This window comes from Cydia pomonella, chromosome 11 (assembly GCF_033807575.1).
Source record: "Cydia pomonella isolate Wapato2018A chromosome 11, ilCydPomo1, whole genome shotgun sequence".
Lineage (NCBI taxonomy): Eukaryota > Metazoa > Arthropoda > Insecta > Lepidoptera > Tortricidae > Cydia > Cydia pomonella.
The window spans coordinates 10,017,163-10,030,856 of record NC_084713.1 but is presented as its reverse complement, the minus strand read 5'-3'; the positions used below and the strand labels follow the sequence as shown (position 1 = coordinate 10,030,856).

Sequence of the window (13,694 nt, the reverse complement as noted above, 5' to 3'; positions counted from 1 at the left end):
CGAGTGTTTAAAGTGACGTTTCAAAATAATCTAAATAAGCTTAAAACGACATTTTTTTTCGCAGTGGATTGTAATAACACACTATATATTACTTTATATTGCTTTTATTATGTTTCTAGATATTATTAGATTTCATTTTCATAACGCATACCTAAAGGCATTTTCAAAAAAAATTTTTTTTTTAAGTTTTGTTACATGTGTGGCATCTCACCAGTAGTCGGAGACGTACTAAATGCCATGAAGTGCCGGCACTTCAATGATTTGCGGAATCATTTTGTTGGAGATGCCGACTCTAGTACTATACCTCAATGATTGATACAAATTCCAGTAAACCTTGTAATTTATCAGATAGCTGGGAGCACTGATAGCATGCCCTTGATCGTATAAGGTTATTCCGCCAGTAGGAAACATGAGCACAAACGTATGAATACCAATAAAATGCCTTGACATTGTTTTAGCTTTTCCGTAAACATCGTTGGATTCAAAATGGCATGGCGCGAAAATGCTCGATCACGGCAGTCACATCACGCGTTCCACTACCTTTTTTCCCTATCCTTATCACTGGAGCTACTCGTATAGTTATAATTATAACTCTTTTTTGCGTAGCGCGTAGGTACCTACTGTACCTAGGCACTATCACCTCTTCTCTCCTTTCAATCTGTTTAGCATAGTTTTTTACCGGTTTTATCACTTACATAGACTTATTATTGAGATGGAGGGAATAGTACATTTCAATGCAAGTGTACAAAGCGTGTCATTATTTACGAGTCCCGTCCACGTCCCGAGTAAAACGTAGTGATTATATGCTCTTTGGTCCCGAGACACGGGACAAGTAAATGATGACACTTGCACACGTACATTGAATGACGTTTTTAGGGTTCCGTAGCCAAATGGCAAAAAACGGAACCCTTATAGATTCGTCATGTCCGTCTGTCTGTCCGATTCTGTCACAGCCACTTTTTTCCGAAACTATAAAAGCTATACTGTTCAAACTTGGTAAGTAGATGTATTCTATGAACCGCATTATGATGTTTACACAAAAATAGAAAAAAAACAATAAATTATGGGGGTTCCCCATACTTGGAACTGAAATTCAAAACATCTTTTTTCATCAAACCCATACGTGTGGGGTATCAATGGATAGGTCTTTAAAAATGATATTGAAGTTTCTAATATCATTTTTTTCTAAACTGAATAGTTTGCGCGAGAGACACTTCCAAAGTGGTAAAAAGTGTGTCCCCCCCCCCCCGTAACTTCTAAAATAACAGAATGAAAAATCTAAAAAAAATATATGATATACATTGCCATGCAAACTTCCACCGAAAATTGGTTCGAACGAGATCTAGTAAGTAGTTTTTTTTTAATACGTTATAAAAATTAAAAAAAAAATTTTTTTTCATCAAACCCATACGTGTGGGGTATCTAAGGATAGGTCTTCAAAAATGATATTTAGGTTTCTAATATCATTTTTCTCTAAACTGAATAGTTTGCGCGAGAGACACTTCCAAAGTGAAAAAAAGTGTGTCCCCCCCCCCCTGTAACTTCTAAAATAACGGAATGAAAAATCAAAAAAGAATATATGATATACATTACCATGCAAACTTCCAACGAAAATTGGTTTGAACCAGATCTAGTAAGTAGTTTTTTTAATACGTCATAAATGGTACGGAACCCTTCATGGGCGAGTCCGACTCGCACTTGGCCGCTTTTTTAATACACTTGCAGACCTTAGTTACAAATTTTCACTTGAACTGGAATACTATTAATTCAGCACTATACACTACGTTCAGCGATGACTTACATTGCAAAAATTAATCACGACAACTCATTTCATAAAAAACACCCTCACAGTTGCAATTTAAGTTGGATTATTTTGATACAACTAAATTTTAAGTGAAAATACTGATGATGGCGGTTTTACTTTTTAATTTTTTCTATTAACGTCAGCCAACGTGGCAATGATAGTTTCATTCAGCCCATAATTAAAAAAATGTTTTAGTGAAATATCGCCACGGACTTAGAAAATAATCCGGATAGTGTACATTGGCCAAAAAAAGTGTGTCCACATGAGAAGTCAAGGCGGGCCGTTGCATCTCTTTCTAATTAGGGTGACCATGAGTTATATGTATCTGGGATATTAGGATAACGTGGAATATACCGGGTGATTCATGAGACGTGAGCAGGACTAAGCCTACACAATCCGTGAACCGTTCATCATCATATTTAAGTAAAACAATCTCGCTTTATTTCTGTTATTTAACTTTTTGGAAAGGACAAATTTGATAATCTACAATCATGGACACCCTGCAACACTTAATTAAGAAAGATAAAACCTCTTTAACCGTTATGACAGCAGTTTGATTATGAAGAAAACAAAATGTCACACTTGAGTGAGATACGATTTTTCAAAAGTAACCAGACATTCATTTTGTCACTTGTTATGGATAAAACAAAGAGGGTGACCATACATGACGTAAATAAATTAAAACCTTTTTTTTTAATAGTAAAAAATAAAAGAAAGTTAATCTCACAAATACTGGTACGAAACAGTTGCTTATAACTTACTGAATGCTCAAGCTTGATCCTGCTCACGTCTCCTGAATCACCTTGTATAATTTGGCCAGGATCTTTTCTCATTCGTGCATAGTCAGAGAGAATCTAACTGTCTTTTCGCTGTGCTAGTATTATGCCCCCTGAAAAGTGATGGATATAGTTTTTTCTCTTCAGTAAAACGCTTCACAAAACCTTACTTAATTTAGTCGTCTTAAAAGCTGTTACTGATAGGCGTACCGGACCGCCACCATGATCGATCGTGAGGAAGGTGGTCCGCCGTAAATTCTGTCAAGAACACAGGTATGAGTAAGAGAGAGAGAGATATATAGGACCAGGGTCGCGGTCCGCTCCGCCTTTTTATTATAGTTTTTAACCAGGGCGCTTGTCACTAGACCTTTTATATACCAACTACATATGTTGGAAAATAAAAGAAAAGCAATTATAAACGAATATCTACCTACAAATTGACTAGTTTTAGTCCTAATGATCCTAGGGAATTAACAAAATCACGATAAACAATGATTTATTAGCTGATCTGTTTTAAGATTGTCGTGTCATTAAATATAAAGAACGGAATCCCAACTCACTAACTCGTTTACAAACGTTCACCATGTTGTTATCACGTCTATCATTTCTCTGGATATTTCAATTACCTTATTCTGATGCAATATTAGAAATAAATTTTGAGAATAATCATTCTATGGCAAAAGAATGTATCAGAAGTATAATTAATGTGCATTACAAGTATGAAGTTTTGACGTTCTTTAATTTTAATGCAAGAAGCCCGGACATTTTACAAGCTATCCATGAAACAAATGCCGTCTCTATTATAACCAGAAGACCGCACAAGAAAAGTCCACTTCACAACAGAGGATACCTCATTTACGCATTAAACGCTGACGACTTCTTATCACATTTCCCTTACTTGTTAGCGGAAGGTACTTGGAAGCCCGATGCACCCTTTATAGCCATCATGGAACGTCTGGAACTTGACAAGCTCCACCCCATGTTTCACGAACTGTTGAGGGTCCATGTCACAAATGTAGTAATCATTGACGCACTCACGACTAATGCGTACTCCTACGATCCCTTCAGAAACCATGGCTGCGGAAAACGTTTCGATATTATTATAGAATTGGGCAAGTGCTTCACCCTCACCCCTCCTTATTTCTTTTCAAATCCTAGCAAAAAAATTCTTCAAAACTGCACCTTGCAGGTGGCAGCGACCAATTGGCCGCCTTTTACAATTGATCGTACAAAAAACGATATTAAAACGATCGGAATGGACGAATATATTTTGTCTGTGTTGGGTGAGCTCGAAAATTTTAAAGTCAATATAACTTATTTTGACGAATTGTCCGATGTAGTATCTGATGTTTCGCGAGACATGGTGGTGAGCGGGCCGCTGGGGTGGCTGCAGGAGAACAAGTTCGACGTGGTGACGGGAAGCCAGATGCTCCTGCCGAACCGCGCCGAGGCATTGGACTACCTCTACGGAAATCTAATAATCGAAGACTATTTTGCAATATTCGTACGAAAATCTGGGTTGGTGCCTGGTTGGAAATTACTTACACTAGCGTTCAGGCCCCTAGTTTGGGTGCTACTTTTGGTGACTTTCGTAATAGTTATTAGTCTAATCATTCTTTTAAGTAAATCCAAAGATAAAGTGGTAATGATATTCTGTTTAATAGACAACTTGTTAATGCACACGTGTAGGATTCAAAGAACAAACAGAATACAGTACATACTTTTTAGTTGGATTATATTTGCTACTTTAATGCCATACCACTATTTGTCTGTTTTATATAGTTTAACCACGAAACCAATGTATAAATATCAAATCGGGGAGTTATCGGATATATCTAAGTATGGATTGCGACCCTGCATAAGTGACGCGGTTCTAGTGATGCAAAGAATGATAACAGGTAACAACACTGTACCTCTATACGACGCGCCATGGGATCAGTCACTTCCGTGTGCCACATTAAGTAGCAGCCTTGAAAAAGTGGCCAAATCTGATGATATGTTTACTGTGGTACCGTATTATATGTACTATACGGTGAAGTACGATTACTACGACAAATATGGGCAAGATCTTCTTTACCCGTTTCGCCAATCTCTAGGCAAGAAAATCATCTACAGCAGTTTTATGTACAAAGGGTTTCCTCATCGCGAAAGATTGTTTACGCAAACGACGCGGATACACACCGCCGGTCTTACTCTGAAAGTATTGCAAGACTATGCTTTTCAGCATGCAAGAATATTGTACAAAAGAAAACAACAAAGTATAGGCTCCAGCATGATGATAGTACCTTGGCAAATCATTGTGTCAGGCTCCTCCATCAGTTTTATGTGCTTCTTGGGAGAAATATTCACGAATCGTTTGAAAATCAACAGAACTTCAAACATAATAACATTATAATTTACCTACTATTGCTTATAATTATGTGCCAGAGAAGCATCTGCCAGAGAGAACTGGCGTAGAATCCACCGGTTGCTTAGAATAGGCCAATCTTTTTTCCTAAATGTACTCAGCAAAGTTTTTTTTATTATATTTCAGTACATAACAGTCTCATTATTATTCTCATTAGTCAATTTTTTATAAGTACTTATTCGATTTGTCGATTATTATAATAAAAAATGTCCTCGTTGGGTTTCTTGATGTGCTATTTATATAATTTTGTGTAAGTTAATAGGAATTTTAGTCCATTCATTCATTCTTAACCCCTTTGACTAACTAGGGAACTTGATTTTACCCCTCCTCGATAATTATTAATATTCTTTCTTATAGATCTTTGTTTTCTTTGATTAGCTTACCACCCCCATAAAATACCAGTTTTACCCTCATGGGGATAATTACCCCCAAGTTAGGAACCACTGTTTTAAAATTATGGCTTTAGCCCAATGGGACTATTTCGCCACTATCAACATATTAGGAGCTTTAAATAAGACAGTGAACGGTGATTTTATTTGGCTCTTGTAAAGCGATAGCTGCATGGACTTAGTGGACTTGGCACGTGGAGACGTGGACTACCGGCCATTTACTCCAAAATTGTGGTTAAATACGTTTCAAGATTAATTCTCTATTTACTGACCTGCACACTACCACATTAATTTACACTTTAAACAATATTAATGGGCAACGGAATTAATCACGGGGCTAACCAATAGATGGCGCTTGAACCGGAAGTCCAGGAATATTAGTTATTCCATCTGTTTCTGATATGATAGCTAGAAGCGACGTTTTTGGCTGAAGAAATGTCACTTTTGACACTAAAACGAATAACTAAACCTCTAATTGGCCTGTTAGTTACTGTACAAGATTGCACAACCTTTTATATAAGTAATTTTACCTATTTACGTATTTTTGTCTATGGTTTTTAGGTTCCGTACCAAAAAGGTACAAAAGGAACCCTTATGGAGCGACTCTGTCCGTCCGTCTGTCTGTCTGTCACAACGCTAAATATCTCGAGAACCAATTAAGCTATCAATTTTAAATTTGGAAAAGTTATGAACAACGCTAACTCAGACACATTGAAAGTATTATTTTGTTATTCTATTTTTAATAACTATGGGAAATGCCCAATATGAAGAGGGGGCAAAATTTCAAATACTAATACTAGGTCAAGTAGGGTATAATTTGAAAGTGCTCAAATTGACCATTCCAAAACATTTAATTTTTATTTTTTAGTAGTGAAAAAAAAAAATTTATGGAGGTAAATGTGAAACAGAATACCCCCCCCCCCCCCCCCTCCGCTTATTTCCGAAGTTTACCGATGAAAAATTATGAATTTTTTACATAATATTTAGTTTTTTTTTTTTTTTTTTAATTTTTTTACCGTAGGATATACTTAGACGTTATGTTTTTGTTTAAAATTCTAAAAAATATTATTAATTGTCCTAATCTACTAAGATTAGTTACTTTCAGTTGTCCGCATCACCCCTTACGCCCTCGATCGCTGTTTCATATTAGTTTTTCGGTCAAAAACTATTCCAGGCGTACCTTTTTCAGACGAGTTCCTAGTTACTATAATAAAAATCTATTCAAACTAGATTGTTTTCAAAATTCGTTGGCTAGTCTAAAAAATATAGTTAAACGTAAGTTGTTTTAATATATAAGTACAGATATCAGTTATTTTTTCTATCGGATTCAAAAATTTGCATTAGCTATATAACTATATTTATTTCAGTTAACATAATTTATAATTTATGAACCTCCAGGTCTTTTTGTTGCAATTTTCTTTTGTTGTGGTACATCGTTTGTATTGCATTGTTGATATGTTTATACGACTGTTTGGTTTCTAAATAAATTAACAAAAAAATATATATTAATATTACTATAATTTTTACAGGAAAAATATAATCAGACCTCTATCTTGGTAACTTTTTTTTATTAATTGCAATTTAATCAACTATCAGTGTGTTTATTATTACACTGGAAATTGCTAATGACATTACATTAAATACACCTTTTTTCAAATAAAAGAACGATTTTTGAAATCGGTTTACATCATAGAGAATTATCCTCGAAAAACCAACATAATTTACTTACATAAAGAAAAACGACATTATTTAACTCGAACTAGAAGCGCTGGTGGCCTAGTGGTAAGAGCGTGCGGGTTGCAATCCAGAGGTCGCGGGTTCAAAACCCGGCTCTTACCAATGTGTTCTTCGGAACTTATTTACGAAATATCATTTGATATTTACCAGACGGTGAAGGAAAACGTCGTGAGGAAACAGGACTAATCCTAATAAGGCCAAGTTTTTACCATTTAGGTTGGAAGGTCAGATGGCAATCGCTTTCATAAAAACTAGTGCCTACGCTAATTCTTGTGATTAGTTGCCAAGCTGACCCCAGGCTTCCATGAGCCTTGGCAAAAATCCGGAACAATGCGAGGAAGATGATGAGTCGTATGTTTATGTGCTAAGCACGTTTTACCTTTCAACGGTGTTTTGAAAGTTAATTGAGCTTTCGTTTCGCATGAGATTCATAAATACGTGACTCGTCTCGCTAACTGTTCACGATCGTACCTAGAATTATTGCTCATTCGGTACTTAGGCTATTACCTAGAATGCCGCAGTGGTAACAGTGTCCAATTATACTAGAAATACATATTACATACCGTAAAATGGGGTGAGTTGAGTAGGGATTACGAGGGCAATGGGGTGAGGAGGGATTACAGAGGAGTGAGTTGGTTTTTACAGGCTACTGCTACGTAAATTATATATTCTAATAACAAATCAAGCTATTATAATGTTCATTATCCTAAAGTATCGAACGAACAATTTTCAAAACTCACCTTAGTAGGATATCCTTCCTCACCCCTACTATGGGGTGAGCTGAGATTTCCTACTAATTCTTATTTATCTTTAAAGTTATGAAATGTAAATAACTACACAGAATCATAAAAAAAAAAAACTAAAAATCAAAGGACCGGAACATTTATTATGTATACAAGTCAGTTTTGTCCCTACTCACCCCATTTTACGGTACTCTTATTTATCGCAGAAGTGTGATTTGTTCTTTAGAATTAGAATCTATGTATGTTAATTAGTTTCTTTCTGCCCGAATAATATAACTAATATAGTAAGCACAACCCACCAAAAACATTTTCATGTAAAATGTTACCAATACGAGACCATGTGGCATGTGGCTCGTACTTACTGTCAACAAGTTATCAGATCTCTTATAGAGCCAAGTTTCTAGTTTTTTGGAACTGTACGAAATATCATTTGTTATAAATTTACCAGTCGCTTTTCGGTGAAGGAAAACATCGCGAGGAAAGCGGACTAATCCCAATAAGGCCTAATTTTCCGTCTGGGTTGGAAGGTCAGATGGCAGTCGCTTTCGTTATAACTAGTGACTACCCCAATATTTGGGATTAGGACCCCAGGCTAACGCGAGGAAGATGATGATAACTTCTATGGTTTGAGCCGAGTTCGACCTTAATAGGAGGCGTGAAGTCAGGAAATTAAAAGGATCAAACTTACGACGGAAGATATGGTTGTATATTAAAACGTTTAATATTAAATATAAAAAAAAATGTCTTAGCTCATACTCTTAACTCATGCGACCAAAACGAACCAAAAAAAAAACGATAATACTCGTACTACGAAGTCGTTTTCTGTCCAGGGGGTCTATCCAAGATGGCAATCGTTTGCGCTATGACGAAACGCTATCTGTCTCCCTATCACACTAATATGCAAGACGGATAGAGAGACAGATAGCGTTTTGTTGTCGTAGCGCAAACGATTGTTATCTTAGCTAATAGGCCCTCTGTATTAAAGTACAGTAGTTAGAAGGTGGAGCAAAGGCGCGGAGATGATTTCATGGATAATCTGGCGATAAAACGCATAAGTACGAAATTAAATATAACTTAGATATGCAGATATTGCAGGTTTAACCTAAGGCATCCTGGGTTAATGCCGGGAAAGCTAAGTCAAGTACCTTGGCATTGGCTTCATGGTGCTGTAAGTAATACATATTAGGGTTGACATATTAAAATGTATAACATTATGTAGTTAAAAGAATATATATATATTCCTCGACCGTTATTCCCATCTACTTGGGGTCGGCCCTCCTTGTCCTTCTCTACTGTACCTGATTCTGTGTGGTGTCTTTGTCGACGTTCATTTCTTTAAGGTCTTTTTCGACAGTCGTCAACCAAGTGGAAGGTCGTCTTCCGCGTCCTTTCCGCGTCGTCGGCAACTGAAGGGCAAGCTTGACTATGTAGTCTCCCTGGTATGCAGTTTCTGAAGATGGTTCTTATTGGTTGTCCAACATTCAGATCCGTACAAAATCGTAGTCTGATAGCAGTTTTGTGCATTTTGCCCTTGATTTTGATTGGCATCTTTCTGTCGCACATTACGCCTGTCAGCTGTCGCCACTTTAGCCATCCCGATGTTATTCTATGGGTGATATCGCCGTCTATCTTCCCGTCACTGGTCATCACAAAACCCAAGTATTTAAATTGGTCGACCGTTGGTAATTGGGTATCTCCGATCCGATGAGTAACTTCAAGTCATCCTTATTCGTGTTAGCATCAAAAATGCAGGACATGTGCTCTGTTTTTGTTCGACTTATTCTTAGTCCGTTTTCGTCAAAGGATTTTATCCATAGTAGTTAAAAGAATATAAAATGTATATCTATCATAATAAAGTAGAACAAATATATTGTTATATTTTATATAGAAAAGATGATTGAACGAAAAGTTTCAGTTAGGATATTTTTATGAATTTAAATGAAAAATAATTTGTGCAACATTTCACAGTCAAAATAACGATTTCCTTGCTTTTTACCCGACTGCCAAAGGGAGGAGGGTAATGTTTTTCGAGTGTATATATGTATGTATGTATGTTTATTTGTGGTCTCCTGTAGCCTAAACGGCTTGATGAATTTTGATGTATGAGGTATCGTTAGATTCATCTTGATCACGGGAGTGTCGTAGGATGTTTTTTTGGGGGTAACTAAAAAGTTATATATAAAAAAAAATATTATAAAAAAACAAAAAATCCGACTGCACACTAAAAAAGAGGAAAACAAGCCCTACAAGAATATTGTTGTTGATGGTAAGTATCGCAGGCGGGGACCAACAACCAAAATGACTATAAGTAACCCTCTGTTGGTCGGGGCCTGCGATACATTAGTGTGCAGTCGGGTTTTTAGTTTTTTTATAATATTTTTTTTTATTCCATACATTATGATGGATGCTATTACGTGGATGTAATTTCACGTCTGATGTGTATTATTTTGTAGGAAGCTTAATATTAGGTAGAGCGTCGAGTTTTTTTGCTACTTATGTATTGCTTTAATAAAATTTAATGCGTTATGGACCATGGATCATCACAAATAACAGGATCAGGATTGAGACCATTAACACATCTTGCCTATTCGACAAATAACTCCATTTTTTAATTCATCATCAAATGAGGATGAGTCACACCATCTCACACTAACTACATTAAGTATGCTTCTACAATTACAATTTTAATTAATTTAATTTCAATGTCAAATTGTGAAAGTGCATTTAGTCGGTAAGCATTGATTTTTTTACTTGTTTAACTACACATCTCACATAAGGTATTAAAGCCACTGCTCTTAATTTTATTGGAACTGATGTGACCAATTCACGCGGTAAATTAGGAACAGTTCTTGACGTTCTCGTTAAATTGACAGACGACCATGCTTTCCGGTCTAGATAGAGCGGCAGGTGTCACGCTAAGACCGTGCGGCGCTTGTGTTGCGAACGAATTTTAAGTGATTACTGCTAGATTAATATGGTGGTAGTTTCCTACAACTTACAGTTTATCGTCGGTATATTACCCGGTAACCCGCAACTGTCGGATTTTTGCCTGTTCTATATGTAGTTACTACGTATAATAATTATGTTGTTTTTTCTGCAGATTTATTAATAGACTTCTGGAATTTATAATGGTATTTGCTAGACAATCACTTTACTACTTTTTTATAAAATAAGGAGAAAACAGTAAAATTATCTGCCTCGGACGGGACTCGAACGCACTCACGACTTCGATATAAAAACACACGGCTCTACAAACTGAGCTACCGCAAACTAACAACTTTTTACTCACCTACTCAGAATAAGAAGTCAAAATGTTTGTGAAGATAGATATAACTGTCTATCTTCACAGCTTCGTATTAAAATCGTTCATGGCTCCTTAAAACTTCAAATTTATGAGTTTTATGACACGTCAAAAAGCAATAACAATCATGAGCTTTGTGAGTACTTATTGTGACGCACATAATTCACAAATCTACTTACTACACTTATTGTATGTAGAGTTAGTTGAGTTAGTTCCCGAAGAAAAATTTAGTTTGAACTACATACCTAGTTGAATTATTTTTTAGACCTTACTATCCATTTATGAATGAATTCCTGGCTCGGTGCCCACATTTCAATGACGTCAAACTCGGGATATGACGTTACAAGTTGGTCACCCCATTAAACGAATGTTGAAAAACTAACTGTCTATTCATGGATGGATTAATTTTTACGTATTAGTTTTAGTTTTTTAGGTAGTTTTAATTTTAGGTTACATTTTATCCTACGTTTGTTATTATTCAAGTATGTTTTTGATTGTAATTTCTTCAAAATTTAATGTAGTTAAAATATAAATTTGTTGACATTATTAATTTATAGTTATGTGCTTTTAAATAATGTACGATTATTTATATTATTATGTAACTGACAGTGTATGATTAATACCAATTAAAACTCATGAAAGTGAAATTTTTTTAACTTTTGGTATGCTAGTATGCTTTGGCACTTACGAAGTAGATCAGTGCATCCCTAAATTCAACTTAAGCATGTCAACAACAAAGTTTATGTTTTGAACAGGCATCATTTTATACCTAGTACTGTAGCATATGAAAGCAAAAGACAGAATCGTATTACTTCCAAGATGACAGAATAGTATTTTTCAAACTGTATGGGTCCGCTGACAGGTATCATTTCTGTACAATTTTGCAAGATTTGGCGTTTTTAGGTTATAAATGATATTAAGATGACACCTGTCACCCTACCCATTGAGTTTTAAAAATACTAGTTAGTCATTTTCTTATCTTAGACGAGCGGTCTGGCCTAGTGGGTAGTGACCCTGCCTATGAAGCCGATGGTCCCGGGTTCAAATCCTGGTCGGTGCATTTAGTCGTGTGATGATCATGGATATTTTGTTCCTGAGTTATGGGTGTTTTCTATGTATTTAAGTATTTATAAATATTTATATATTATTATTATATTATATATATCGTTGTCTAAGTACCCTCAACACAAGCCTTATTGAGCTTACTGCGGGACTTAGTCAATTTGTGTAATAATGTCCTATAATATTTATTTATTTATCTTTGTTGGTTGCTGGTTACGATCGCGGTTCGGCAATAATTATTCAGTGATAATATACCCAGAATTAGGCAGAGTAGGCAGTCAGTACCCAAGAGTAGGCAGGGTAAGGCTTATGGTTGCTGGCGCGTGTTTTATGAGATATATGGATATCATAGCGTTATTATCATCTTATGGTAGAGTGATATTATAATATTATATTTTACTATGAGTTAAGGTATTGTGACTTACCTGTGAACATAAAATAAATGGACTTTAAATCTTAATTTTCCTATTTTATCCTTACAGACATGTTAGTTAAAACCTTATACTTCTTAAAATTTTAATGAAAAACATCTGAGAAAAATGTATGATTATGATGTAATGTTTTTCCAAACGTTTTTGACCTATATATAACATTTTCGCCCTCATTGACAGACGGTACGTAGGTACACAACACATACAATGACGCTGGGCATTTTTCGCCAATCGACAACCATTGTGCCTATTTTGCGTGAAAACGAGGTAGCGCTACTCTAGCCACCCCAGCTCCTCCACGAAGCCTAGCAGTGTCTTCAGGTTGCTAACTGCCTCCTTTAGTGTACACGGAGTCCCTACGTATTTGTTCCTGTATACTTCTACCTGTTTACAGACTAGTAGAATATGTTTCGCTGTTTCCTCTTCTTCCATGCATGCTCTGCACATGGGGCTGTCTGTTTTACCCATATTATGTAAGTGTTTGTTGTAATTAATCCTTATTACCTTCTATTTTTCGTAATTTGTCCCTGGGTGTTTTCAATAGTATTTTGGTGAGCTTGTAGTTTTGTTCCGGTAGATTTTTTTGGTCTGCTTACGTGTGTTCATTTCAGCCCAGTACTTATTTTGCATAGGTACTAATATAATATAGAGTTATTAGTACCACCTTCATGCATTTAGAATTTAAGGTACTAATTTACGGTTTGCGTAATTAAGAGTAAAATAAAATATTACAGTCATTACAATCACCCACGGCTGTACCTATTTCCTCTATGATTTCCTGTTCGTGTAACTATTTGGGTAGGCTATGGATAGGCTCCATTTGCGATAACTTAAATTAGCCTAATGACCTTCAATCTCGGAGCAGTCGTACAATTTACTCATTTATTCGTTTTTTCAGTTTCTGTCCGTCATTTTTTTTTTAATGTTTAACTTCAATATGGTTTACTACACCTTTGTATAGTTTTGCTTTTCTTTTCATATTTTGTTGTGATATTAATTTGAATAAATTATTTTGTTTAAAAAAAATTATATATCCTATTGTAT

At 35.6% G+C, this 13,694-nt stretch overlaps 2 protein-coding genes across 2 annotated transcripts in view; both read left to right on the top strand.

The window, feature by feature from the left end:
* The window catches only part of LOC133522807 (monocarboxylate transporter 10), an 80,398-nt gene that overhangs the window by 8,143 nt on the left and 58,561 nt on the right, over nt 1-13,694 (top strand). The gene's annotated exons all lie outside the window — the stretch shown is intronic.
* Nucleotides 1,569-5,441, top strand: LOC133522808 (uncharacterized). The gene has a single exon (XM_061858268.1). It carries the CDS (start codon nt 3,164-3,166, stop codon nt 4,973-4,975), a length of 1,812 nt encoding a protein of 603 aa, XP_061714252.1. The 5' UTR covers nt 1,569-3,163; the 3' UTR covers nt 4,976-5,441.

What these genes read in the sequence shown, in the direction of transcription:
- LOC133522808 (XM_061858268.1), top strand. Translation starts at nt 3,164, where the DNA reads ATGTTGTTATCACGTCTATCATTTCTCTGGATATTTCAATTACCTTAT.